Source organism: Scophthalmus maximus, chromosome 17 (assembly GCF_022379125.1).
Source record: "Scophthalmus maximus strain ysfricsl-2021 chromosome 17, ASM2237912v1, whole genome shotgun sequence".
In the NCBI taxonomy this organism is placed as follows: Eukaryota; Metazoa; Chordata; class Actinopteri; order Pleuronectiformes; family Scophthalmidae; genus Scophthalmus; species Scophthalmus maximus.
In genome coordinates this window covers 19,810,347-19,837,890 of record NC_061531.1, presented here as the reverse complement: position 1 = coordinate 19,837,890, position 27,544 = coordinate 19,810,347, and the positions used below count along the sequence as shown (strand labels likewise).

The following is a 27,544-nucleotide window of genomic DNA, read 5'->3' as shown; positions in this document are numbered from 1 at the left end:
CTCCTCCTCCTCCTCCTCCTCCTCCTCCTCCCACTCCTCCTCCTCCTCCTCCTCCTCCTCCCACTCCTCCTCCTCCTCCTCCTCCTCCTCCTCCTCCTCCCACTCCTCCTCCTCCTCCTCCTCCTCCTCCTCTTCCTCCTCCCACTCCTCCTCCTCCTCCTCCTCCTCCTCCAAACGTCTGAGCACCGGACGTCAGGTCGTCGTGTTCGTGCTTCACGTACGGGGGCGTGAAGATGAATCTGATTGGGCGGTTCTCCTCCTCCTCCTCCTCTTCCTCACGGCTCTTCTCCGTCACCGGGTCGTCGTGCTCCAGAGCGGAGGTCCAGTCGGGCTCACACTGCTCGTCCTGCGACCGCTGGTCGGAGGGAAAGTCCTCGTTCCAGACGGAGAGAGTCAGCTGAGGCCGGTCTGCAGGAACAACAACAACCAGAGGAATGAAATGATGAGTTCTTACTGTAAGAAAAACAAAAACAAAGCTGCAGCGATAAATGAAAAACGTTAATGGTGCATAAAAGAGCTACGGTATAATTCATAAACTGTTTACATCCAGAATCGATTCACCCACCTCACAGCTCTTTAATAAACATGTGGCCTGAGAGAGAAGTTTTCAAGCTTTTCAGACTTGTTTTATGGATCAAATGATCAGTTTTGTCGTCTCAGCAGCTGATCAATGAACCTGATTCACACGATAAAATAATGTAAAATAATAACAATAATATCTGTGATAAACCGACTCTCTTATGATTTGACCACACTTTACATTAATCTTCTTAAGCTCTGAAAATCAAATTAAGTCTTTCACATTAAACCTGTGGACCCGTTTAAATGACTCAACGTCAAAGATTTTTCTTTAGGTATCTGGGCTCCATTTTTCCACCACGTCTGCTGGTGATTGTCAAAATGAATTTGACTAAATACAAATTAAAAGTATATCTGACCTTCTTTATTAATTTAGATAACAGTCATTGTGAGTATGACATGTTTATGTTGTTGTGTCCCTGCCTGTGAGTAAGTGAGAAAGGTTCATCCTATATGTTTTGTGGCGCCACGTGTCCATGGGAACAGATCTCGGACTGTGGGGGCCAATGACGTGTCAACTGATTTACCGACGGAGTGCGAAGAACAACACTGATCCCATCTGGGAAAGGAGTAAAGGAAACGTGGGACAAATACAGAAGAATATGTGGTACTGACCAGAAGGTCCTGGCGCCCATTGGACATGGGGCAGTGCAACTGTTATTGGGGCACTAAATTCAATTCAATTCAATTCACTTTCATTTGTATAGCGCCATATCACAACATACGTTGTCTCAAGGCACTTTACATAGTGAGGTCAATATTACAACATTACAGGGAAAACCCAACAAACCCCACGATGAGCAGCACTTGGCGACGGTGGAGAGAAAAAACTCTTTTAACAGGAAGACGTCTCTGACAGACCCGGCCTCGGTCGTCTGTCGCGACCGGTCGGCCCGAACCGTCCGACATGTCGTGGGGCTCGACGAAGAAGAGTCCGATCCCAGATCTCACTGCTGCAGGCTCTGCTTGTCGTCCAGGTCGTTTGTCGTACCAGAATACATCCAGCCACTAATGAAGAGTCAAAACTTGTTCCTTTCTTGAGTCATTGGTCACGAAAGAATTCACCTTTACAGTCATAAACTGCTTTTGCCAAAACCATTTGCATCTAATCTCTAATTCGGCATTTAATATAAATGTGAAGCTAGTTGGTGAATCACTTTATTGCCGAATGGAAGAGCACACCTTTAAGATGAATAACATATATTAGAAGTGTACATTATCATATCGGGCGTGTACATTTGGAAATAAGCAAACAAACTTTGGATTCTTAAGTATGTGAATGGAGTTCGGCGCCTGGTGGTTGTTCTCCTTTAGACAGGAGTCGTTTTGCTGAGGAAGGGGCCTGGCTAATACCTGGAGAGCGAACCCGCTTTTACATTCCTCACATTTAGCAAATCAAATCAATTTGTGTCTCTTATTAAAAGGGAAACAACAGCTACAGTTAAGCTAGGCTAAACTGAACTATGCTAAACTAAGCTAAAATAAAGATAAAGATGAAATAAGATAAAATAAGATAAAACAAGATAAAATAATCTAATCTAAGATAAAGATGAAATAAGATAAAATAATCTAATCTAAGATAAAGATAAAGATGAAATAAGATAAAATAAGATACAGTCGCCACATGTGGAGAAGTGGGCGTTGACGGAACTAATGACGTCAGTGACTCAGGACATAGACGGGGCCCGGGGCCCCGACACGAACCTGCGCGGTCGCGAACCTTCGTGTCGGGGCTCATCGCGACGGTCCGCAGCCGCCGGATCTCCCGCCGGCACCGCAGCATCTCCTGCTCGTAGCCCGCCACGGTTCTCCTCACCGCCTCGAAGATCTCCTCCGCGGCGGCGGACAGCCGCTCGGCGACGAGCGCCCGCAGCAGCTGGACGTCGGACATGATGCTGCGTTCACGGACCCGCGGCGCACAGATGTTTCGCCGCTGTCGCTTCCGTCCTGATGCGGAACGTCCGCCGTCGAGTTAGCGCTCGTGACCGCTACACACTTCCGGTCACGCATTCAAAATAAAGGCCAGATTTTCTATAAACGCAGACTGATGAACTCTGACTTTATGACTTTACATCTTCAAATATGAATGAATAAATAGGAATAATATAATAATATGTGTGTGCGCATGTCTTTACTTTTAATTCATTGTCTACCACTTTATCCATTTAAAGGTCACGGGGGGCTGGAACCAATCCCAGCTGACATTGGGCGAGAGGCGGGGTTCACCCTGGACAGGTCCATGGACGGTCAATCTAGAGTCTCAATGAACCTGACCCCATTCTCATGTCTCTGGACTGTGGGAGGAAGCTGGAGAACCTGGAGAGAACCCACGCACACACGGGGAGAACATGCAAACTCCACACAGAGAGGCCCCGGTTGAACTGGGATTCGAACCCAGACCCCGCGAAGGTGCTAACCACTACACCACTGTGCAGCATGTCTGTAATATGTTATTTTAATTCTCCTTAATTGCTGATATTCGTTTGCTTCTGATTTTATTTATTGTAAAATTAAAATAACTATCTATTTAATAAAAACACAACGTGAAAACATTGAATGGAAACTCAGCTGGTGAAACGTGGTTTTAACATTTCAACTGAGTTATTGAATTAATTAAAAACAGTTTGGCCTCAAAACCGCACGCACGCACGCACACACACACACACACACACACACACACACACACACACAATGTTTAACTGATAACTGCACACATCAGCCATTAGCTCTAATGTGGACAAACATGAAAACAGATGAGTGTTACATTGTCCTGATGGAAGGTGTGTGCGTGTGTGCGTGTGTGTGTGTGTGTCCCCAGTAGAGGGCAGCCTTCCCAAAATAAACCACAGTCCTGTTACAGTAAGAATGAATTTACAGCAGCGACCTGACGACACAAACAACAGGTTTGTTTGTATTTTACATTAAACAATGAGATATTGAGCATGAGGATTAGTTTTATCGTCTTTGTTTTGGTCCAGATCTTGTGTTTGTTAATATATTGACATGTCGATGAGTGTGTGGTGGATATTGGAAATCTGCTCCGACCATGAGCTGCTCGTCTTTCACTGAAATCACTTCATTCTGCACATAAGAAGTGTTTTATACATTGTGTGTATAATTTCTTGAATGTTTTCTTCATGCCTCTTCTCTCTGTTCATTCTGTCAAACAATAAAACAACGATCAGACGTTGTGACTTCAACATTCAATAGTTTTATTGTGAAAAATTCTCTGACTTCCTTCCGTCACCTTGAAACTGTACAATCAATAATTTAAAAAAAAGGAAAAAAACGTTCAGCTTGGTGTTTGAAAAAATTGTTTCTCAGTCACACACACACACACGCACACACTCATACACACACACTTCAGATTACTCAGCAGCTTTAGCCCAAAACAAGAATAGTGTTTTACAGGTGTTCATCATCATCATCATCATCATCACAGCAGTCCCCCCTCCCCCCGCAATCTCTCATCATCCTCAATACAAATATTTCCATCATTTAATAAAAAAAAGAAAAAGAAAAAGAAAAAAAGAAACAGGATCAACGAACACTGAGGAAGATTCAAGAGAAGACGCGGAACCGAAGTCTGGAGGAAAAAACAAACGTCCGTGTCGTCACGGAAACACGACAGGAAACTAAACTCGTCCGACACAAAGAAACATGAAACCTCGCGTAAAAAATAAAAATAATTTTTTTTATCTCGTAGAGGAAGGAAACAGAAGGAACCAGGCAGCAAAGAGCAGGTTGAAGCCCGACAGAGATCTGCAATGTTTTATTCACCAGCAATGAATCATGGGACGGCGTGCGGAGGCAGTGGAGCGGATCAGAGGGGGAAGACGTTCACGACTCCACGCTCGTTTCAACACAACGCGACGGTCGAGTTCAGTCGGATCATCGACGAGAAGCTGAAACTGGGGAGTTGAAATTTAACACGAACGCGAACACGTGTCACCGTGAAATCAGCCTCGGACCGACGGCGGCGTGAGCGTGATGACGGGTGCACGAGGTGAGGAGACAGGAAACAGAAAAGGAGAGGAAGAGCGCGCGAGATGAAGGTGAGGAGCTCGGAGCTGAAGACAGGAAGTGACGAGAGACGAAGGGACACGCAATGGTTTTATTTCCCAACTCGTATTTTTTTTAATCTCAGGTTTTTTCTTTTCCTTTGTGGGAGAAACTTCCTTCAATTGGCGTCAAGTTAAAAATAAAACTCATAAAATATTTAAAGACATAAAAAAAAATAGGCAACTTCAATGCAGGGGATGGGGGTTTCCATAGCAACAAGCATCACTGGGTCGAAGCTGATCCATTGGAACTACAGAGAAAATAATAAAATATGAATCTGCTTGACTCGTTAAAAAATTACATTGTGTCGTTGTTCGTTGTGTGCGCGCGCACACACGCACGCGCACGTGCACACACACACACACACACACACACACGTGAGCGGAGAACCCGTGGTCACACGTATCTCCATCGTGAGCTCATCGGTCAATAAAACAGAGAAGGAACGTGGAAAGCAAGAAACAAAATGTGCGAGCAACAAAGTGAAGAGTAGAAGTTGAGGTGACGTCGGCGACGCGTGGCGAGCGCCGTGTTACTAAGCAGGAAGTGGCGAGGGGGGTTTGTCTGTACACGAAGTTCTGTCCGTGGTCGTTCTCCTCTGATAACTGAGGACGTCCGACTCACAACGTCCCGCTCGTTCTCCGTCTCCGCCACAAACCGTCTCTAGGAGATTTTGCAGTTGCTGCGGGTGCAGTTCTGCGGCGGGCTCTGCGGCGGGCGGATTGACTTGGAGCGCTTCAGGCTGTTGCCCTTGGAGCCGCCGGCCGGGTTGTTGGCCAGCGAGTAGGAGCGTCCGTGCATCATGACGGCGTTCATGCCGTTGGCCATGGAGAAGGACTTGAGGTGCGACTTGATGGCGACGGGCAGCGGCAGCTTGTCGATGAGGTGGACCGGCGTGCACGACACGATGGCCCGGCAGCAGAGGTCCTGCAGGGTGAAGACTGACACACGCACACACACACACACACACACACACACACACACACACACACACACACACACACACACACACACACACACACACACACACACACACACACACACACACACACACACACACACACACACACACACACACACACACACCAAAACTACATGTTTATGAGAAGATTCACATCTTCAGTCGGTGTTTAAACAAATTAAAGGGGCAGCATGAGTTTTTAATCCAAAACGTGTTTTGTAAAAATGAATGTGGTATTCAGGATCACCCAGGCTCTGGAAAACAAAAACACCTCACAACACCTCAATGCTGCGCAAACACACGACTAGACGCCAATATTGTGTCAATGACGACGGGTGCGAATGGAGCGAGAAGCTCGACAGGAATTGCGTGAAATTCGCTTCTAGTCGCTCAAGTTGAAACATTTGAACTCAAGCAAAAAAATCATGTGTCATGAAAACGTTGAGCTCCTCCCTCCGTCACTGTGGTCAGACGTTGTATCAGAGACGAATGATGAAACTATCGTGGCTCTGTGTGTGTGTGTGTGTGTGTGTGTGTGTGTGTGTGTGTGTGTGTGTGTGTGTGTAGCACTGGGCGAAAAAGAAGGAGAGGAGCTTGACAGGAAGTGAGCGAGGAAGTCGGACGCTAGCTTTAGCCCCAGTTAGCAAACGTGTGTAAGCACAAATAAGAGTCTAGCTAGCGACGCATGCTACGACTCTGGTGTTTTGGCCTCGTGGTCAGAGCGTCTGTCTCACGTCGAGAGGTCGCGGGTTCGAGTCCCCGACCGGAGCAGTGACATCATTGACAACAACAACAAAGAGAGAAACAATCGTTCTACAGAATGGCTGACTGCCCCTTTAAGTGTCAACAGGAAGCCTGGACACGATGTTCACACAGATGAGTTGTGACAGACTGAGCCATGTGACCCCCCTGACCCCCGACCCCTCACCTCTGTTGGGCCTCCAGAACTTCTCCATGCCGTGCCTCATGAGGACGATGCGCGACAGCTCGGTGAACGACTCGATCACGTTGAAGTTGCACAGCGGGCTCACCTCGAAGAACGTCATGCCGTTCTTCTCGGCGTACGCCCGCGCCTGCTCCGTGGGAACCTGCCGCTTGAAGGCCAAGTGCAGCCGGTTGCCCACGAGGATCCGGGGCACGCCAGGTGCATGCTGGGAAGGGAAGAAAAAGTAACAAAAACAACAGAGAGGTTGTGAAGACACTGGTGTCGTTGATCTGCTGACCTGAACAATGTACCATATATATTTGAATCATACTTTTCTTGAGGCATGGACAAAAACATGAGGGCGGTGACCTTGACCTTTGACCCTTGACCACCTAAATGTAATCGGTTTGTCCTGTATGTAATATTGTAAAAAGAAAAAATGTTTCTGAAAGAGACTCGTTATTAATTCATATTCACATTAATATTAATAAAACAACGTGGAGCCAACAGCCAGTCGGGCTCTGCTCTCTGATTGGACCTCGCCTGCTCTGACACACTGATCTTCTTCATTTTCATCAGACAGTTTGAAAAGATGATACAGATATGATTTGAATGTTTTCCTCTTTTGCTTGTTTTTCGACACTTCAATATGTTATGGAAACAATTGACTATCGATTATTATCAGTATTATTAAAACTATTATTGTATAGAACGGGACTGGATGAACTTGTTGCTTCTTCTGCTCCTTTTCAGACAGATGATGTTTATTATACTCCTTATATTATTTATATATATATATATATATATATATATATATTTTAAATGTTCAAAATGAAGTGACCACAGCTAGTCTGTGGAGGCGGAGCAGGAAGAGCCAAACTGAAACACACATTCCACAGGACAAAAATAACACACACACACACACACACACACACACACACACACACACACACACACACACACACACACACACACACACACACACACACACACACACACACACACACACACACACACACACACACACACACACACACACACACACACACACACAGTGGACATCCTCTTTGTTTCAGTCAGCAGGAAGGACATGATTTGAGCAGTGCGAGCGAGCGCACTCATGAACACACTCACGCGCACAAGCATGAAGATAAAAAGCGTTTTCATGGATCTCTGCAGGATGAAAGAAGTAAAGTAGAACCACTACAGAGGAAAAACAAGTCTAAAAACCACGAGCCCAGAAAGTTTGATATTTTTGAACAGTAGAGCAGATTTGTTCTCTGGGAGTCATTTTCATATCCGAGCAAAACTGAAACATCTCACAACAGAATCCACCTGCCGTCCGTCTGTGACTCACCTCGTCGATCTCTCTGATCCACCGGTCGATCCCGTCGAACGACCAGCGGTTTGTGATGTCGTACACCAGCAGGATCCCCTGAGAGAGAGACACACACACACACACACACACACACACACACACACACACACACACACACACACACACACACACACACACACACACACACACACACACACACACACACACACACACACACACACACACACACACACACACACACACACACACAGTGAGCAGCCAGTTCCAGGGTGTGGATGTTTAACTCGGGTCGAACAGAGAGCAATGCATCATGGGTCTTTTTCTCACCTGAGCCCCGCGGGAGTACGAGCGGAAGATGGTGCAGAACCGTCCCTGTCCGGAGGTGTCCCTGCGGAGAACCAGGAAGTTAAACTCAAAAGTCTTTTTGACTCGAGGACAAAACACTGGCCTGACTTTCACATATTCCACTCTCAGAGGCACCAGCAGCCACGCGGCCGGTGGCGAAGTGAATGACATGTCATCCACATTCAGAACCGGAGTCCGGGTCGGAACATTCCTGTGGGAGAGTTTCAGAAAAACAGAAACACGAAGGAGAGAGATTCCTGAGACCACGAGACACGTTTCACGTGCGTCACATGATCACTGATAAAAACACTCTATCAAACAGTTATATAACGTCACAAAGAGAACAGCCGAGGATCAAACCAGCCAATCACAGAACTCAGAGCAGAAGACACAAGAACAATCTGACGTCTGGCGTCGTGTGACAGTCGAGGGGACGTGACTGGACATTGTTGAAGAAGTTTCTCTCACGTGACAGGACGGATGTTGTTCACACCACGAACACAACATTTCTCTCTGAGTAACTGAGCTGTGAACGTTTCCTCACCAGAGCTCCAGCTTCACTCGTCTCCCGTCCAGCAGGATGGTGGTGGTTTTATAGTCGATACCTGGACACAGACAAGAGGCAGAGATCAGACATCATCATCATCATCATCATCATCAATCAGGATGAAGGCACTGCAGAGACGAGCCGAGGCCTCGACAACATGACTCGTCTTCGTCTGGAGCCAGATGTTAATGTACAGCTTCGAAAAAAGCTGAAAACTGTTGATCTAAGCTCTTTGGGTCCAGTCCAACAAAGATTGATCAACCCTAGTTGCCGCCAGTAGTTATTATTATCAAATGTTTTATTGATCAAAGTTATTCAAATCTGCAGCAGTTGACAAAGATTATCTAATGTCATTGATTGATTATCAGCCAAAGAAATTGACAATCCTAACTTTGCCACTTCAGCTTTTATTGATCTAACAGTTTATAAACTGACCGGACGTACAGTACAGTACAGGACAGTACAGTTCACCGACTGGAAACTGTTCTGATGACTGACGGACTGCGGCGGGAGGAGGAGCTAGCGGTCGCGGGCTAACAACATTTACTATATCTTCCAATTTTCCAGGCAACATCAAAGTGCCGCTGAGCCGAAGTGCTTCCTCTCCTCACTCAGATAATCAATATCTGCTCCGACGTCTCGGCTGAAAACGGATTCTATTTCTGTTCTGGGACTCGGCTCCGTTCGTTCCTTTGTTCTCGAATCAGCACGTGAAGCTTTTTGTTGAGTCTGATTTAACTGAGAGTCTGAGATCGTCCGGGAGAAACTGTTTGTGGGGAATGAAAGTGACGTGACGGGTTCGTCTGCAATTCCACTGTGGCTTTTTTCATCATGTGGAGGATTTACATAAAAAAACTGAAGCAGAAAACCACCGCAGCTACGACTCAGATGTAAATATGAATATGAAACACATTACGTGCCCAGAGTGTAAATCTCATGTACTGACTGAAGGGAAACAGGAAAACGGAAAGAAACAACGAGCCAAGAGCAGAAATTATGATCCGACACTAAACGCTGTGGTCCGAGAGCGTCTGGGCATTCGTACAAACTTCTGCTTCTCATTGACCTCCATATACATATACACACATATATATACACACACACACATATATATATATATATACACCTATACATATTGTCTCTGAACTGGCCTGCGTCCAGCGATAACAGACAGACAATGGGCCCCGGGCTCGGTCGACCCCCGGGGAATATTCCATTGTTAGTGTTTGCCGAATTTTAAAAAAAGAAATAAAAAATTCATGAGTCTCTCACTTGACGAGCAGCTGCATTTGAAACGGCGTTGTGTAAAGAACAACAACAACAACCCGCTTTTGTATTTTAATTGGCTTAATCGACCGACCGTGAAATTCAAAAAGCGTATCGTGGATTGAAAGATTCATCCAGAAAGGATAAAACAAAGGACAAGTTTCAAGTGTATAAAACCAGATCAGACACATCAGTGTGTCTCACTCAACAGTTCTTGTCTGTGGTAACAACGCAACGTGACGTGATGGAGGATCCTCCCGCCGGCCGGGCCGCGGCGCCCCCTGGCATCGCTCACTACGGAGAGAGAACGAGGCGAAAAGGGGGCGTCGCTCCGCTGACTGATGTTCATTCACGAACAGCCGTTGCTCGGGGCGATGAGACGATTTCATCTCAGATTCTCTGTGAGTTTGTCTACAGCAGCGAGGACAGTGAACCAGGTGATGGATCTACTTCCTGTTCACCTCATGAGCATCATGTGACACAGGAGCAGCGCTGCGTTCCATTACACCTCCGGCCTCCTGAGGCGGACGGCGCTCCAGTTGAAATTTAAGCCAATTTTCAAAACTCACATATTATTTCAAATCACAGCCGACGACTTTCCGAAGCAGTTTAGTGATTTAAATGTGTTTCCCCCTGTCGCGGCACAGACACGGGTTTCTACTCAGTACATTTTTTTTTTTGCAATACTGTTGGCCGAGCGGAGGAAACATTACGTTCATTGTGATCGAGTAATTCTCACGTGTAGAAATCATTTGAGGGACAACTTTCCCCCCCACATTTATTCTTCCTTCCTTTCTTTGGCAGCTTCACTTCCCAAATAAGTTAAACAAGGAAAGAAATGTTAAAGCTACAACAACAACACAGAGAGTCTTTGTCCTGCATTGACAGATTAAAAATTTAAAAAATGATATATCGGCTGATGTATCGGTATCGGAAAAAAATATCTTGTACTCCCAAATATTGATATCGGCCCTCAAACATCCACATCAGTCAGTTAGCTTATAGACGTGTTACCGTAGCCGAGTTAGCAGTGTTGCTAACTTTTTACAGTTGAAGGGAAAAGGGAGCAGCCTCCATCAAACAGGAAGTTGATGAAAAAAACATTGTTTCGAAAAAAACAACGTGCGGATCATGAGGGTTTTTTATGAAACACATTGTGACGTCATGATGAAAGACATTGTGTAGCAAGTGACTGATCGACAACAATGTACAAACACTGTGTGACTCACTCCCCGTGAGAACAGTGTGTGTGTCTGTGTGACAGTGAAGAGAGCTCATTGTGCATTGTCCTCAGTCCACACGCTGTAAAACACAACTAGTATGTTCAGGATAATTGTGCTGAGCGAGCACCATCATCATCACCATCATCATCACCATCATTATGACCACTATCATCACCATCATCACCATCATCATCACCACTATCATCACCACGACCACCTTCATCATCACCACGACCACCTTCATCATCACCACCATCATCACCTTCATCATCATCACCATCATTATCACCATCATTATCACCATCATTATCACCATCACCATCATCATCATCACCACTATCATCACCATCATCACCATCATCATCACCACCATCATCACCACGACCACCTTCATCATCACCACCATCATCACCTTCATCATCATCTTCATCATCATCACCACTATCATCACCATCATCATCACCACCACCACCACCACCACCATCATCATCTTCATCATCACCACTATCATCACCATCATCACCACTATCATCATCTTCATCATCACCACTATCATCATCTTCATCATCACCACTATCATCACCATCACCACCACCCCCATCATCATCATCACCACCACCATCATCACAATCATCATCATCTTCATCATCACCACCACTATCATCACCATCACCACCACCACCATCATCATCTTCATCATCCTCATCATCATCACCACTATCATCATCCTCATCAGCACCACCATCATCATCTTCATCATCACCACTATCATCACCATCATCATCATCACCACCACCATCATCACAATCATCATCATCACCATCTTCATCATCACCACTATCATCACCATCATCATCATCATCACCATCATCATCTTCATCATCACCACCATCATCACCAGCACCATCATCTTCATCATCACCACTATCATCACCAGCACCATCATCTTCATCATCACCTCTATCATCACCATCATCATCACCAGCACCATCATCTTCATCATCACTCACCGCTGCTGTAGGCGTACGGGGACTCGGCCGACCCGTCCTGCAGGCTGTCCAGGATCTCCCCTTTGCCCACGTCGCTGTCCCCGACCAGGAGGAACTTGAGCAGGTAGTCGTAGCTCTTCACCGGGCTGCCCTGGCTGCCCATCACACCTGCTGCACTGAGTGAACTTCCTCTGGTGGCACTGCTGGATGAAGGGGAACCAACCAACCTCCTCCTCCTCCTCCTCCTCCACGTGAAGTGTCTTGATCGTAAACAAAGATGGTGTCCTGTTATGCCATGGACTCGCCTGGTGATGTCAAGTCTTCCAACTCGTGGTCGATGTTTCCACACTCAGCCCACAGCTCGGTCTCACAGGAATGTCCTCATCCTGACGCGCACAGGAGGAAAATCTCCACCGACTGAAAAACACTTTCCCTCAGATTTTAAATGATATAACCACAAGAAATCAATAAATAAAGATTTGATCTCGGTGAGATTAACATCTACAGAAGATTTAAAAAAACACAGAGGATCCAGGTGAAACTCCGCAGCTGCATCCGGACTCTTGTAGACGAGAACATGCTTATTGTCGGAAAATGTATTATTATTAATAATAATAATAATAATAAGTTGTAAGGTGACTTTATGATTAAATATCCCTGCTGAGAAACATCAACAACCTCCGGAGCGTGGTTGTTAGTCAGCGGTTTTCTATCTGCTCTGAGAACAACAAGCTAGCGCTGTCAGAGAGCTAGCTTAGCTTAGCTTAGCCGTTAGCACCGCTGCTAACCTCAGTGAGGACAGTGATTGTTCACGGACACGTTCCTCCTCCGTCACACGGCAGCATGTCGACGTCCCACTGGATCGAACGTTAGACGAGCTCAATGCTAACGTGGCCCCGCGGCTCACCGCCCTCCTGCCGCCCGTCGGAGGTGATCTCAGGCCCGCTCGTCGCTTCTCTTCAGTCCGGGGACAAAGATTGTTATTCCTGTAGAAATGTTTCACCGCGCTACTTCCAGAACAGCGCGTCCTGCGCAGTCGGGATCAAAAGGTCCGCGACGTCGTTGCGTCCGGTCCGAATCTCTGTGTGCGTGTGTTCGGAAGTGTCAGTCCGTGGTTTCTCCATTTCTCTCCGGGATCCTGGATCATAGTCGCGGCTGCGTCCGCTCGGCACCGCGGGACAACAACAGTCAAGAGCCGCCGAGCCGAGCGCAGCGCAGCTGTCCGTGGCCCCGCCCCTTTCTCAACACACGCCCCGCCTCCTCCGCGATACGATTGGACGCTCAGCGGTGACAGTGCGGGGGGGTTTGGTTGGCTCTGCCACACGTCCGTCACAGTTTGCTGTCGTCATCAACAACAACAACAACAACAACAACAACACAGATGCTGGTGGGAGGAAGTGGACAACAAAGGTGATTCATGAGTTGCTGGATGTGACCCGGCTCGGACCGGGAACGGACCGGACCAGGGCCCGGCCCTCTGACCCCAGGAGTCAGAGGTCAGAATCCAGGGCATAAATTATGTTTTCAAATATATACTTTTTGTGTGTCACTCAATTCCATTTATCAGCTGTTTACAGACACATCAGATCATTAAATATGAATAAACTTTATTAGAAGGACCACAGCACAGTTAAAACAGATCAATGGCTGATTTAAAAATAATAATAATCAAAAACTAAGCAACTTGCAAATTTACCAATTCACCTGTTACAAATTACAAATGAAGCTAAAGGGCAGGGTTCAGTTTAAAGTAAAATAAAACTACTATAATTTAGAAAATAATTCACATTAGAGGATTAAAATGAGCAGATGTGTTCAGGTTCGTCTGTGTGAATGGAAACTGCAGCTCCAGGACGAGTTTCGCTGGAACAAAAGACGAACAAAGAAAGTTCCACCAACTCATAGGGACGATTAACGCAGGAGGATCGGTTCTTTTAACGATTGTTATAAAGGAAATCAATTTAAATACTTAAAAACGACAAGGCACATTAATAAATATAAATAAAAGATGGACAAACTGACCTGGAGATGAATCAAAGTTAATTAGCTTAATATCATAATGTCACTGCATCTGCAACTGACTCTCAAGAGTAAAATATGGCAACAGATAAAACACAAAATATTCATTTTCAGACAAAAACTATTAATGATTTTTTTTAAAACAACAAATAAAAATCTGCAATTTTTTTAGAAGTTAGAATCATTTGAACTAAGCTCATTTTAATACTTAATCATATAAAATCTAAAGGATTAAAACTATATATCTTCAGTCAGTCCCAGTGCCGTGTTGCCTTCAGGTGCTCGTTGGAAAAGATCCTACTTCCTACGTCGGAATTACGAGAATGTCACGTTGAAGTGCTTCGTTATCGGAACGAATTGGGGGAAAAAGGGCGAAATGACTGATGTGATAACTTGTTATGGATAGAACGCTAAACAGCATCAGTCTATATCAAGTTTAAAAAGATTAAAATTATTATGGACAGAAGTAACAGATAACAAATACTTAAAAATAAAGATTCACAGCATCTGTCCGCTTCTCCGCCATGTTGAAAGGTTCTGGTTTGACCCAACTCAGGAACTAAGGAATCAAAATTATCTCAGAGTTTCCCGCTCGTGACTTCGCCCGAGGAGTAAATTTCCAAGTCGGCAACTTGTGTTTACCATAATTCCAATGCCACCTGAAGGCAGCATTAGTGGACACACTTTCAGCTGCAGACCTCATGTAAACGGGAAAACAGTGTAAAAACTTCATATTTCAGCTGCTTATGTTTATTTTTCTAGAAAACGGACGATGCACATTAATTAACACATGAACTTAACTCCAACGTGTCAATGTGCCAGATTCAGCTGCAACTTGAATCTAAAGACAAAATACCTGAAGTCACCCAAGGGGAATGTTTTCATATTAAAAATAATAATTATTACCTGCTGCTTTTTAAATATTCTGCCACTTTGGTGCTGTAACAGCCACATGTCCCTGCTGTGGGACGAATAAAGGATTATTTTATCTTATCTTATTAACCATGGACTGATAATAAGTAATATTCTGTATATTGGCTGTGTTTTGCCTCGTGACATCGTTGTGCCGTGAAACAGTCATTGATGATTCTCCACATCCAACATCAGAACAGCAACTCAGATCTTTGTTTCACACCTCTCCCTCTCTCTCTCTCTCTCTCATTATTTATTCAGTATCTTCCCTTAGTTCCTCCCTCATCTCTCTCTCTCTCTTAACTAGGGCTGCAACTAACTCTTATTTTCATAATCCATTAATCTGTGGATTCTTTTCTCGATTAATCGATTAGTTGTTTGGTTCATAAAATGGTGAAAAATGTAGATTGTGTTTCTCAAAACTCCAACATGATGTTTTGTTTTGTCCACACACCAAAGATATTCAGTTTACTGTCACAGAGGAGCAAAGAAACCAGAAAATATTCACATGTAAGAAGCTTAAATCAGTGAATTTTGACTTTTTTTTCATAAAAATAACTTGAACCGATTAATCGACTATCAAAATAGTCGGCGTTTAATTTAGTTGTCTGTTACTAATCGTTTAATCGATTAAGTGTTGCAGCTCTACTCTACTCTCTCCCCTCCCTCTCATATCTGTATCTATGTCTGGAGTGTCTCAGTCAGTCTTGGTGTTCTTGTGTCTCCAGGGGTAAACCAGTTCCCCGACAAACAGTTTCTTGACGAGCCCCATCCATGAGTCTTTGGGGTAGCAGCTGTACGTCGGCATGCGGTAGGTGTGAACCACGGTGTTGCACTTCAGAGGATTCATCTGACGAGGAAACACGAGACACACGGATCAGCGACAAAACACAACGCGTCTCTCTGAACTCTCAAAGAATAAAAGAGTCAGAAAACTTGAATCTAGCACAATTTATTGATCCTCACACTTTAAATTATTTTTATACTTCTCTCCAGACAACTGCGACGAGAGATGAAGCACTCAGGTCAAGTTTTACACACAGAAATGAACCGTGAGTTCTCACCTCCATCAGCAGGTGAAGCGCCGTCCCGGGCTCTTCACACAGCACCCGGAACTTTACGCCTTCTGTAACCCACATGACGAACATCACAGTTTCATTTCAATACATTCATCCGTCCAGAAACACTATTCATTTGTATTACCTTTGACCCCGCTCTCCCATTTTTTAAAAACAGTATATCAGAAGTCGTGCGGACAGGCGACGGTGGTGACGTACCTGCCAGTCTGTACGGTCGACAGATGCGGAGGCAGACGGCGAACAGCGGGAAGGAGTTGATGAAATCCACAGTGAGGTGGACGACGCCCTGGACGAGCACCACCACCAGACGCAGCTGAACAACAACAGGGACATGCAGGGGTCGAAATCAGACAAACTCATAAATCCAACACCCTGTTGTTCGCAGACACATCAACTCTCCACCCACCAGAGTGAAGACCAGGTAGTAAAGAGCCGTGGTGGGAAGCAGGAAGAGCAGCACGGTGAAGAGCAGCGTCCCGATGAACAGCTGGAGCGTCACAAACAAAAAGATCAGCACTGTAATAAACGTCATCTCTGAGAGTGTGTGTGTGTGTTTGTGTGTGTGTGTGTGTGTGTGTGTCACCTGGTCCAGGTCGTAGGAGCAGGAGTCGACTCTCTGTCGCAGAACGTTCCACTTCTTCCCTCTGAAGAGTCTCCAGAGAGACGAGAGGCCGTAGATCTTCAGACAGTACAGCCTGAAACACACAAATATATATTCACACAAACAAACAGTATAATATGTGGTTTATTAATTGGATCCACACTTCAGGCTACATGATCTTAATCTGCCCGACAACAGACAGATGCTCCGTGAAGCTGCTTCAGAATAAAAGACGACTTTTATTCTTTATTTCCACTGAACTGTGATCAGAGCACAAGATATTTTTAGGTGCAGGCATCAACATTTAATGAGTCACACACACTCACACACGCACGCATGCACACACACTACTAGAGTGTGTGTGCTACTGGAGCATAACTATGTGTAAGGAGGAAAGTGGAGATATTTCATTATGCACCACGGGGCTGAAGAGAGAGAAGCTATTTTTAGAGCAGATACATAATTAAGCCCCTCCTCCTCCTCCTCCTCTCTGTCCGTCAACACGCAGGAACATTATCATCACAGTGTTCACACGTCCAATCATCACGTGTAATCTTTGGGTCCAATGTGAAAACCAGGGCTTTAGTTTAGGTTTAAATGTTTTAATCTTTTACAGGAGATTCAATTATTTCTAAAGTTCAGAACGTCTTTATAATCTTTACTAACAATTCTATTGTCCCAAAGAGGAAGAGCATACGGAGAGGAGGAGCGTGTGTGCGTGTGTGTGCGAGTGTGTGAAGCGGAGTGAAGGAAGGAACAAGCAGTAAATTATTTGTTTAGCAGTCGTCGTACCAGGTTATGTAACGGTGACGTAATGTTCTGCAGGTGATTCACGTTGTTCCAGTCGTAAAAAATAAAATAACAGCAGCATCCAGACCTTTCTCTGTCGTTCACACTTCACGTGTCCTCCACTCAATTTTCATAAAACACACAAATGTCTGCATTTTGTTTCTCAATTAATTATTTCATATTTGAAGACAGTTTAAAAGTGCCTGTTTGTTTTCTTCATATCTGCAAAGTGTTGATACACTGAAGTGATGTAATGCTCATGTATGACATAATTAATCAAGTGGTTCATCCAAAGGATCCAGTTAACGGAGTAGAATCCAATCCAGAAGAAGAAGAAGAAAAAAAAAACCTTCTTCTCTTCTCCAGATGCAGATGGAGGCAGTGCAACAACCGACACAATGACGTCCAGGTCCTATCAGAAACTATCAGTAGATAAAAAGAGTCTCCACTGAGGCAGACGTTTGGAAAACCTGCCCCCTGCTGGTTCTACGGAAAAAATAAACCCTGCGCATAAGGAGTGAGAACCCGGCGCCGAGGCCTCACCTGGCTCCGTAGACGTAGAAGCAGTAGATGTGGAAGGTGAGCAGCGCCACCATGTCTGAGAGCAGCGACAGGGCAAAGGTCAGGCCCAGGCAAGCCGACAGTCCGCCGTACCAGAGGATCCGCTCGACGAAGGGAGACATCAGGTGGATGTAGCCTGGAAGGACACACGCTACGTTAGAGAGGCCTGAAGGAGTGTGTGTGTGTGTGTGTGTGTGTGTGTGTGCGTGCGTGCGTGCGTACGTGTGTGTGTGGGCGTGACTCACTGATCCACAGGTGAATGTGGTAGAGGAAGAATCGTCCCAGGACCTGGTCCAGGGCCCGGTTCATCTTCAGGCCGGCGGGAGCTCCCATCAGCCACTGCAGCAGATCCTCCAGCTCCTTTGCCACTCGCTGAGGAAACAAACCAGAGACGATGAATCAGACTCTTTGGTCTGTGACGATGTTTGTCTCCAGTGAAACAAAAACACACACACACACACACACACACACACACACACACACACACACACACACACACACACACACACACACACACACACACACACACACACACACACACACACACACACACACACACACACACACACACACACACACACACACACACACACACACACACACACACACACACACACAAAGTGAATGGCTGCAGTGATCTGTGGCTTAATGTTGAAACAACTCATACAACATATATTGAATTACACACACACACACTTACGTCAGCGGCGGGCACCAGCGTGTTGGCCACCATGGTGATGTGGTTGTCTCTGTAGAGCCACGAGATGAGCAACAGGCCGAGAGCCACGTCCACGAGCAGTGACACCACAATGTTTGCTTTCCTAGAGACCGAGAGGACGAAGGTTTGAGGAGGAGGAGGAGGAGCTTCATCTCCAGGAAGTGAAAAGTCTGTTTGTCTCCTTCGACCGGCCAGTGGTGAGGTCAAATTGTCAAAATGACTTGAGGAAGTTTCCTAAATCTTGACGTGACTCAAAAGTATTTCATCAGCACCATGATAAGAGCTGTTCGGATTGTCTAAATGCATAGGAAAGGAGCTTCAATGCTTCCTTTCCTATCTCCTTTAGCGTAGGTTACACTGGACTTTCCTATGTGAGACTAAGGAGATATAGACGCCCCACAATTCATTGCGGCAGCGATATTTATCGAAACTTGCCACAGGTGAACAGGTAAACATGAGATTCACTGAGCACATTTATACTCACCAGAGAATAAACCCTCTCCATTTACTTTAATAATGACTACACACAAGACGAGGTCACAGCACCACATCTGCCTCGGACCTGCCTAGAACCTCACCTCATGAACTCTGTGTGTCCAGCGGCCGGTCGGGATGAGCTGAGCGTCCTCACGTGTTCGGTTCTGTAGCTCAGCTGGACACACGAGGACAGTTTGCTGCTCAGGAAGCGAAACGGCAACAGACTGAAGACACTAGAGAGGAAACAGAAGAACGACGACGATGACGAGACGTGAAAGTCGACGTCTCACAGAGTCTGAGCACTAAACTAATTTTGAAAATTGTCGTCACAGATTCTCCAGATCCAAACATAGATTTGTCCTCAAACAGGATTATGTTATTTATTTTGTGTAATCTGATCTCACCGGACGTTGCAGAACCACGTCCACAGCGACAGCAGCCAGCCGACGAGCAGGCAGAGCGGCACCGTCGCCTGTTTGAGCAGCTCCACGATGATGCTGCCCTCTCGACCCTCTGACTGCCAGTGCGTCGACTTGAGTGGCCCGTCGTCGTATCGGTCCAGGAAGAACAGCGGCTGGCTGCGGGCCACGGTCCGGAACATCTGAAACCAAGAAAAATAAAATTCACAATGGACCAACACGCTGACGCTGCACTTAAACGTTCTGAAACGCTTAACAGGATCTTAAAAATTAGACCTGACACCTCTCTCCTCTCGGCCCTGTACCTGTCTCAGCTCGGACGGTGGAGCGGTTTCAGAGTCAGGAACTCCGTTCTCGACGGGGTGAAGCTGCGACAGCATCACCTTCCTCTGCTCGTAGTGGACAAAGATCACCTTCTCCTCCTCTTCCTCATCATCCGCCTCCTCTTCACCATCACTTTTCTCCTTCTTTTTCACCTTCTGCAGAGCGACTCCATCTGGCCAACACAAAGATAAAAACAAAAGAAGTTTTAAACTCTTGAAACAGAAAATCCTCCAAGTTATTTAATGATTCATGAGCCGATTATGAACCAGAGTCACTGGATATGAAATGTAACCGGAGACAGAACTACGGTGGCCCTGAAGAGCAAATCACAACGACAAATAGAAAAGTCACGGTTTCTGTTTTGCAGTTGTTTTTTGCACTTCAGGGCCACCGTACAGAACCCCTCTGCACCACTGCAGAACCCCAGTGAGTGAATATCCGTTGTCTCACTCTGATCCAGGATGTCGCAGCTGAAGCCCGTCTTGCCCGTCTCCCGACTGATCTGGAGCCAGCGCTCCTGGGGGAAGATGGTGCTGAGGTCTCGGAGGAAGCTCTCCATGCCCTCCTGACCGTCTTTGGGCAAACTCCACGAGCCGAGCACCGTCAGCTCCACCCCGCTCTGAGCCTGCATCTGGGAGGGAAAGTACAAGAAGAGAGGAGAGAATGGTTTTTTTCTCCTTTTTTAAACTTTTGAGTCTTTATGTTTTGACTTCTTGGGGAATTACATTTTTAGTTTTGGCTCATTATTCATTATTTTATGTTTCAATCTGTCCAGGTTCATTTTTCAGAAAATAAAGTGCTCATCTCTGCGACTCAAACATTGAGATGATACTGACGAGTCTGAACTGGCTCCGTATTATTCCATATCCTGACATCAATCAGTCAGTGGTGTGTGTAGGCTCTGACCTGCTGGATGTACAGTTTGACCTGTCCCGGGATGAACGGGTAGTGGACGACCGCCAGCACCACGGCTGAGTCATGGCCGTCGATCCAGCGGCCCACCAGCAGCCCGCTGTCCGCCCGGTTACAGCACTGAGGGAAGAAGATCTTCAGCACCATGACGTCACACTGCTGCTGCTGCTCTGTGTTCAGCCTCCAGCAGCTTGGACCACCTTAGAACTGAGGAGAACATTTATTTAATACAAACATGAAAGTAGATTCTTTTTTAAATATATATTTTCATTAATCCCCACCCAACCCTTACACTCAGAAAGAGAGGAGAAACCTTTTTCTTTTTGAAGTAAATAAATAAATAATTAATAATAATAAATAAGTACGAAAAAAGTAAAATGAAAAATAATCATAATCATAAATGAATAAAAAGAAGGTAGTCTTTAATTCTGCTTCATTCAGATTAGTTATAAACTACAACTTTGTGATCGCAGTTGAAATGGGAGATTCAAATATGAAAATATTTAAAACTGGTCAGATTATAGCTTGCAGGAAATACATGTTTAAAAAATGATTTTTGATGAGCGACAATAATTCATCTCAGTCTCCAGGGAAACGGCAACAGAACATTTCTTTGGAGCGTTGTAGGAAATATCTTGGACAGATATTATTGGGATTATTGATATGAAACTAGAGCTGCGACAGTTAACTGACTGACTTATTGATAAATCAGTTGTGAGTAGGTTTTTATGAAGAAAAAAAATGATTTCAGCTTGAATATGTTCTGGCTTCTTTGCTCCTCTGTGACAGTGAACTGAACATCTTTGGTGTGTGGACAAAACTAAACATCATGTTGTGGGTTCGAGGGAAACACGATCAACATTTTTCACCATTTTATGAACCAAACAACTAATCGATAAGTCGAGAAAATAATTGACAGATAAAAAATACACAATGTCCCATTTTTCAACGGGAGTTCGTGGAACTAGGGGAAAGTGGCACGTTGGAGAGTCGACCTCCTCTTCGACCTTCACAAGTCGAGAGAGACGCGGGTTGTTGTTGTTGCTGTGGCAACACGCGAAGCCCCGCGGCGGGATGTGACCGGTGATCGATCTCTGAGGCACCAATGTCAAATAAACGACCCGGAAAGTGGGTTAGCTGTGGCTAACTGTAGCTAGCTAACTGTAGCTAACTGTAGTTAGCTGCAGCGGTTCGCTTTGATGTCAGGCGGCGAAAGTTCACCAGACTCCGTGAAATAAAGCAGTTTCACGTCAAACTGATGTGACACACAATCTACTGTCTTTATCTGAGTTATTAAATCATATCAATAACAATAAAACACGGGTTACCTTCTTTATCAGCGACACGAGCTTCCACCTTCCATCTGTGACAGTTCAGCTTCTGTGCAGCGACGAACGAACCGCCGCCGCCATTTTCTTTGTTGACAGTCCGCCGCAAAAATGGCCCCGGTGAGAAACACACATTCGCGTGTGTTCCTTTTTATTAAAACGTCCCTTAACACCTTGTTGTCGCGTTATTAAAATACACAAATTCAAAAATGTAAAAATTCAGGTGGACGAGGCCCTGTATTCATTTAAATCTGTTGTTTATCTGAACCTCAATTTAATTTGAAAGATCATGACGTTTTATTAAACTACCATGTATGACTCACATACAAAAATAAAATGATAAATAAAAAAAAATATTTAAAATTTTGTAAAAATTAAAAATAAATAAATATATATATATGTTAAATAATTATATGATAAAAAAAGATGAAGATACAATTTCTTACAAAACTGAGAGGGAATTTCTTAACATAAAATTAGCTGATGTACTGATGTATATCAACGACTTTTCCAAAGCTCATGTTCAGTTTTCGTTGCCGCTGTCAAATATGATTATTGTCATTTTGTCGGACGTGACAAGTCTTGAAGTTATTCTGCAGTTCAATTGTTTTGTTGTGGAGAAAAACGTTTGGTCATGTTTCTCTGTATTTACGCTTTTAAAGAGGTTTGATCCGACACACGTTTACATTTCATTTTCAAACTTAAGCTGCTCAACACCAACAAACACAAACCCTTCATAATATATTAATAATAATCTGCCAGTTACTCACCAGTTATTGCTCACTGTGTGTGTGTGTGTGTGTGTGTGTGTGTGTGTGTGTGTGTGTGTGTGTGTGTGTGTGAGTGAACGAGGAGTTGGCCCAACTGTAAAGAGATTTATCTCCTCCTGCAGTGACACAGCAAGAAAAGAGCGGGATGAAGACCTGAGGGAGAAACTGAAGCTTGTTGCTGTAAAGAACAACAACAAGATGATTTATAAATTGTAATCCCCCCCCATAAATAAATAAAGAATCTAAAAGTCACATCAAGGTTCCATGTGTGTATTTTTATTTGTCCCGTATTATTTCAAAGTCACTACAAAATATTTCAGAAAATAAGTTGTAACTTTGATTTACACCATTTATCTTGTTTATTCAATCATTTTGTTCACAAAAATGTTCTGAAATATATATATATATATATAATAATAATAATAATAATTCCTGTAGTTATTTTTAAGCCATAGGTCCAAGTCAAGTCAACTTTATTTTCAATTCCTGCAATATGTTCCAGACATACAGAGGAATTGAAAATCTGTTTATCTCTGACTCACGGTGCAATAGTACAAGAAAAATAAGATAAGTAATATTTACAATAAATAAATTCTAAATAGTGCAAAAGTAAGAGTAAGGCAAAACCACAGGGGATAGAAAAACTGAAGAAACTGAAAATGTGCAATAGAAAGGAAATACTGTACAGTATGTGAAATATACAGGAAACTAAATAAATAGAATAAATCGTCATTGTCACTGTTGATCTATTGATTTGAACTTTTTCTCAATCCTTTTTTCCCCTTTCTTTTTCATTATTATTTATCATTTCATTAAAATAAATGTCTTACTACGGTTTTGTTGTTTAATTAAAAAATCAAATCAAATCTAAGAATAGAAAAGAAAAAAATCGCCACCACCCGGTAGTGACGTCCGAGAGAAGAGCGGTGGATTGTGGGTAAGCAGGAAGTAAACAAACACGCATGGTCCGGAGGAGGCCGGAGTCCAGAGGAGAAGAGAAAAGAAGAGAAGAGAAAGAAAGAAAGAAAGAAAGAAGAATGATGGATATTTTAAAAGATTTCCAGCGGTTGTTTTTCTCCATGAGTCGTCTGACGTCATTTCCTTGGACTGTGAGTCCACGTGTTCGTGTTGTTGATCTTTGCTGCAGATGTTCATCTTCTCACTCACACAATGACACAATGTTAATAACTTCATTATTTTTATTTTTCACAAATCGGTTTGTGAGTTATGATTCGGCTCATAACTCATCCCTCAGTTTCCATCCAGACCCGAAGGTTCACGTTTAAAATATGAGAAGAGGAGTTATTGTTCGTCCAGAGATGATTTTCATCCTGATACAGAACCTTCAAAACAAAGTGACCGACTGCTACAGATGGTTTTCAACGAAATAACAATATTAAGAATGAGAAAGTATAATAAATAAAATTTATTTCATCTCTTCTTCCAGGGAAAATATGAGACAAATGAACAATAAAAACAACATTAGCAAGAAACAGAAAAGGCCCAAGTTTAAAAGATGAATTTAAGAAATCGTTTAAGACGTTTCTGACTCTCAGAAGTCTCAGATCCAGAGGAGAAGATCTGAGGGACCCTGAGTGTCAAAGCTTCGTCAGCTGCCAGAAGAGGTTAAATCCATAACACCGAGGGATAAAACGTGACATTTAAGAGTAACAGTAATCTGATTGTTACATCTTTTGATTACAGATCTGATATAAATGAACAAACAACTCCACACCCGTCGTCGCTTCTCTAACTGGTCACTTCTGTTTCCACAGGTTCTGGAGGAAAACCTGCAGAGCAACAGATCGTCAGAGTTCATTTCAGAAATCTTGAAACAGGTAAAGTTTGTCTGCAACGCGAACGTCACGCGACGTCATCGTCGTCACGGAGTTTAACAGTCGTGTCCGTTTCAGACGTGTCTTCATCGCCTGTGCAGGGAGTTTCCTCCGTCGGCCCGATACAGGAGGCGCTTCCTCTCCGAGCTCATCAGACGGGTTGGTGACGAATAGGAAAACACGACGGCAAAACAAAGCCTCCCCCCAAGTCTCATAGCAACCAGTCTGATAAGTGTGTGTGTGTGTGTGTGTGTGTATGTGTGTGTGTGTGTGTGTGTGTGTGTGTGTGTGTGTGTGTCTCCGCAGCAGGAGGCTGCAGCCTGTGATCCTCTGGACGAGCTGTACGATGCTCTGGCCGAAGTGATCGGAGCTGAAGATGCGGGCGACTGCTACAAGAGTTACTTACTGGTACCGACACACTCGCTCGCTGCTGCACCACCGAAAACAACAAGATACATCTTCTGTTCATGTACTAGTTGTAACTTGTGTGTCGTTATAATGATCGGTCAGTAACCTGGTGGTGTCTGTCTGTGCCGCAGCCCTGCGGCGAAGCCGTCAGCCTGTCGGAGAGCGTCGCTCTGATCTCGGAGGGAACCACCGGCCTGGTGACCTGGGACGCGGCGCTGCACCTGGCCGAGTGGGCTCTGGACCACCGGCACACCTTCACCGGCAGGTACCGGCTGTCAGTCACACTCATGAGCCAACAGCCGGTTAGCTTAGCTTAGCATAAAGACTGGAAACAGAGGGAAACTGCTAGCCTGGCTCAATCCAAAGATGAAGAAAGTCCACCTTTAAAATCTGAACTGATCGACACGTTACATCTGGTTCCTTTAATCCAGAGAAGAAAATGAGACGTTGTCAGGAAAAGTCTGACTCAAAACTTAAAAATTCTTGTTTTCACATAAACAGACAAGATATGACATTAATAGATGTGTTAAAGATGATTGTCTTATTTTTGGAGTTTCCTTGTTTCCAATCCAGGAAATATAAATTTGACGGAGTGAGAAAAGCACCAGACTTTCCTAGATTAAAATTTCTGTTTGTTATAACTATTGTCGTCGTCGTCGTCGTCTTCTTCTTCTTCTTCTTCTTCTTCTTCTTCTTCTTCTTCTTCTTCTTCTTCTTCTTCTTCTTCTTCTTCTTCTTCTTCTTCTTCCTCTCCTCCTCCTCCTCCTCCTCCTCCCATCCGTAGGACGGTGCTGGAGCTGGGCAGCGGCGTGGGCTTGACGGGCATCACCATCTGTCGCTCCTGCAGCCCGAGCAGGTTCGTCTTCAGCGACTGTCACCCCGGCGTCCTGCACAAACTCCGAGCCAACGTGCGGCTGAACGGCCTGGACGAGCGGCAGGCGCCCGCCGTCAGCGTGGAGCACCTGGACTGGACGGCGGCGACCGAGGAGAAGTTACGAGAGATCGGACCCGACGTCGTCATCGCCGCGGGTCAGAGTTCAGACTTGTTTAACGTTTGCACGGTGGATTAGAGAGAAAAAAATCACTGCTACAATTTTGTTATTGTCCGATGTTTAAATATAAGGTTTAAAAAAAGGATTCTCCAGGGATTATTATTGACATGTTCATCACGTGTCACACGGAACATGTAGACGACCTCCTGACCTCTCCTCTCCTCACACGTTCCAGATGTGGTGTACGACCCCGACGTGGTGGTGAGTCTGGTGACGCTTCTGTCCAAGATCCTGAGACGTTCGACCCCCGAGGTCCTCGTCTGCTCCACCGTGAGGAACCCGGAGACGTACGGCGGCTTCAAGCTGCAGCTCGGTGAGAAACGTCCGGTTCTGACCCGAGACCCAAGCACCCGTCACAGTTACATCCGTCTGTTACCGACTGGAATGTGACTCTCGCAGAACACATTAATATTGTTTTTTACGTGACTCGTTATCAGAGATGCTGCTGATGAATAACCTCACTGACTAAACTAGGTCACTTGTAACTCTAAAGTTACAAACTGAAACCATATTACAAAAAAAAGTGCATTTGCAACATGAATCACAAGTTTCTAATATCTAATTTCGTCTGCCACGTTTCTGCGTATATGACGTCGTACAGACTCTTATTTCAATTTGTGTTTCCCAGTGAGGGACTTTTTTTTCCAATTATTGAGCCACCACATGAACGCACCACATCGACAAAGGAAACGTGGTTTTATTCTTCTCTGTTCAATTCGTATTTACTCGTCTCGACCTCTCGTTTTGACTCGTGATGTTTGTGTTTCCACAGAAAACGCAGGACTCCGACATCACGTGATCACGGGCGCCGGCGCCCACGTGTTTCCGTACAACAGACTCTCGACCATAGAACTGATCCGACTTCACACATGAAACAACACAATAAAGATTTTATTTACAAATGTTCGTCGTATCAAAGTTTCTTCTTCGTACATTCAAGTTCTTGGAAATATAAAAAACAAAATGTGTGGAATCATGATTTGCTTTTTACGGTGAGAATTCATCTTCATCTTCATCATCTGGTCGGATCCTCGACCTTCACACGCATGAGTCGGAATCTTTTTTGCTGTTGGTCCTTGTTTTAAAAAAAATCTAGAGCTGCAA

General features: G+C 44.7%; 3 protein-coding genes across 6 annotated transcripts; 1 reads left to right on the top strand and 2 right to left on the bottom strand.

Moving 5' to 3' along the window:
• Positions 1–3,770: 3,770 nt before the first annotated feature.
• Positions 3,771–13,453, bottom strand: rab40c (RAB40c, member RAS oncogene family). 2 transcript variants are annotated; one of them, XM_035615953.2, is made up of 7 exons: positions 13,025–13,453; positions 12,258–12,663; positions 8,756–8,816; positions 8,194–8,254; positions 7,885–7,962; positions 6,531–6,753; positions 3,771–5,582 (listed from the first exon to the last, which is right to left on the bottom strand). In XM_035615953.2, the coding sequence occupies exons 2-7, from the start codon at positions 12,397–12,399 to the stop codon at positions 5,305–5,307; spliced, it is 843 nt and encodes a 280-aa protein (XP_035471846.1). In that variant the 5' UTR covers positions 12,400–12,663; positions 13,025–13,453; the 3' UTR covers positions 3,771–5,304. The 2 variants fall into 2 exon arrangements, with proteins under 2 accessions (XP_035471846.1, XP_035471847.1); XM_035615954.2 differs by having other exon boundaries at positions 12,258–12,653.
• A 2,179-nt stretch (positions 13,454–15,632) lies between these two features.
• Positions 15,633–23,251, bottom strand: pigq (phosphatidylinositol glycan anchor biosynthesis, class Q). 2 transcript variants are annotated; one of them, XM_035615816.2, is made up of 14 exons: positions 23,146–23,251; positions 21,042–21,254; positions 20,586–20,766; positions 20,117–20,307; positions 19,797–19,993; positions 19,494–19,625; positions 18,898–19,018; positions 18,443–18,569; positions 18,180–18,333; positions 16,830–16,941; positions 16,653–16,733; positions 16,445–16,559; positions 16,232–16,293; positions 15,633–16,017 (listed from the first exon to the last, which is right to left on the bottom strand). In XM_035615816.2, exons 2-14 carry the CDS (start codon positions 21,192–21,194, stop codon positions 15,865–15,867), a joined length of 1,779 nt encoding a protein of 592 aa, XP_035471709.1. In that variant the 5' UTR covers positions 21,195–21,254; positions 23,146–23,251; the 3' UTR covers positions 15,633–15,864. The 2 variants fall into 2 exon arrangements, with proteins under 2 accessions (XP_035471709.1, XP_035471708.1); XM_035615815.1 differs by lacking the exon at positions 23,146–23,251 and adding an exon at positions 22,376–22,686.
• Positions 23,252–24,083: 832 nt separating this feature from the next.
• On the top strand, positions 24,084–27,346 carry eef2kmt (eukaryotic elongation factor 2 lysine methyltransferase). 2 transcript variants are annotated; one of them, XM_035615915.1, is made up of 8 exons: positions 24,084–24,254; positions 24,921–24,983; positions 25,059–25,139; positions 25,290–25,388; positions 25,520–25,653; positions 26,173–26,417; positions 26,616–26,753; positions 27,213–27,346. In XM_035615915.1, exons 1-8 carry the CDS (start codon positions 24,108–24,110, stop codon positions 27,311–27,313), a joined length of 1,008 nt encoding a protein of 335 aa, XP_035471808.1. In that variant the 5' UTR covers positions 24,084–24,107; the 3' UTR covers positions 27,314–27,346. The 2 variants fall into 2 exon arrangements, with proteins under 2 accessions (XP_035471808.1, XP_035471807.1); XM_035615914.1 differs by having other exon boundaries at positions 25,287–25,388.
• Positions 27,347–27,544: the final 198 nt, after the last annotated feature.

Excerpts from the sequence above, each read along its gene's own strand:
- rab40c (XM_035615953.2), bottom strand. The coding sequence starts at position 12,399 with ATGGGCAGCCAGGGCAGCCCGGTGAAGAGCTACGACTACCTGCTCAAG. Across the intron at positions 7,963-8,193 it reads CGTACTCCCGCGGGGCTCAG|GGGATCCTGCTGGTGTACGA; the intron begins GTGAGAAAAAGA and ends TCTCTCTCTCAG. Across the intron at positions 6,754-7,884 it reads GGATCAGAGAGATCGACGAG|CATGCACCTGGCGTGCCCCG; the intron begins GTGAGTCACAGA and ends TTCCCTTCCCAG.
- pigq (XM_035615816.2), bottom strand. The coding sequence starts at position 21,194 with ATGGTGCTGAAGATCTTCTTCCCTCAGTGCTGTAACCGGGCGGACAGC. Across the intron at positions 19,626-19,796 it reads ACGTGGTTCTGCAACGTCCG|TGTCTTCAGTCTGTTGCCGT; the intron begins GTGAGATCAGAT and ends TTTCCTCTCTAG. Across the intron at positions 16,294-16,444 it reads TCGACCGTACAGACTGGCAG|AAGGCGTAAAGTTCCGGGTG; the intron begins GTACGTCACCAC and ends TGTGGGTTACAG.
- eef2kmt (XM_035615914.1), top strand. The coding sequence starts at position 24,108 with ATGGTCCGGAGGAGGCCGGAGTCCAGAGGAGAAGAGAAAAGAAGAGAA. Across the intron at positions 24,984-25,058 it reads TTTCAGAAATCTTGAAACAG|ACGTGTCTTCATCGCCTGTG; the intron begins GTAAAGTTTGTC and ends TGTCCGTTTCAG. Across the intron at positions 26,418-26,615 it reads CGACGTCGTCATCGCCGCGG|ATGTGGTGTACGACCCCGAC; the intron begins GTCAGAGTTCAG and ends CACACGTTCCAG.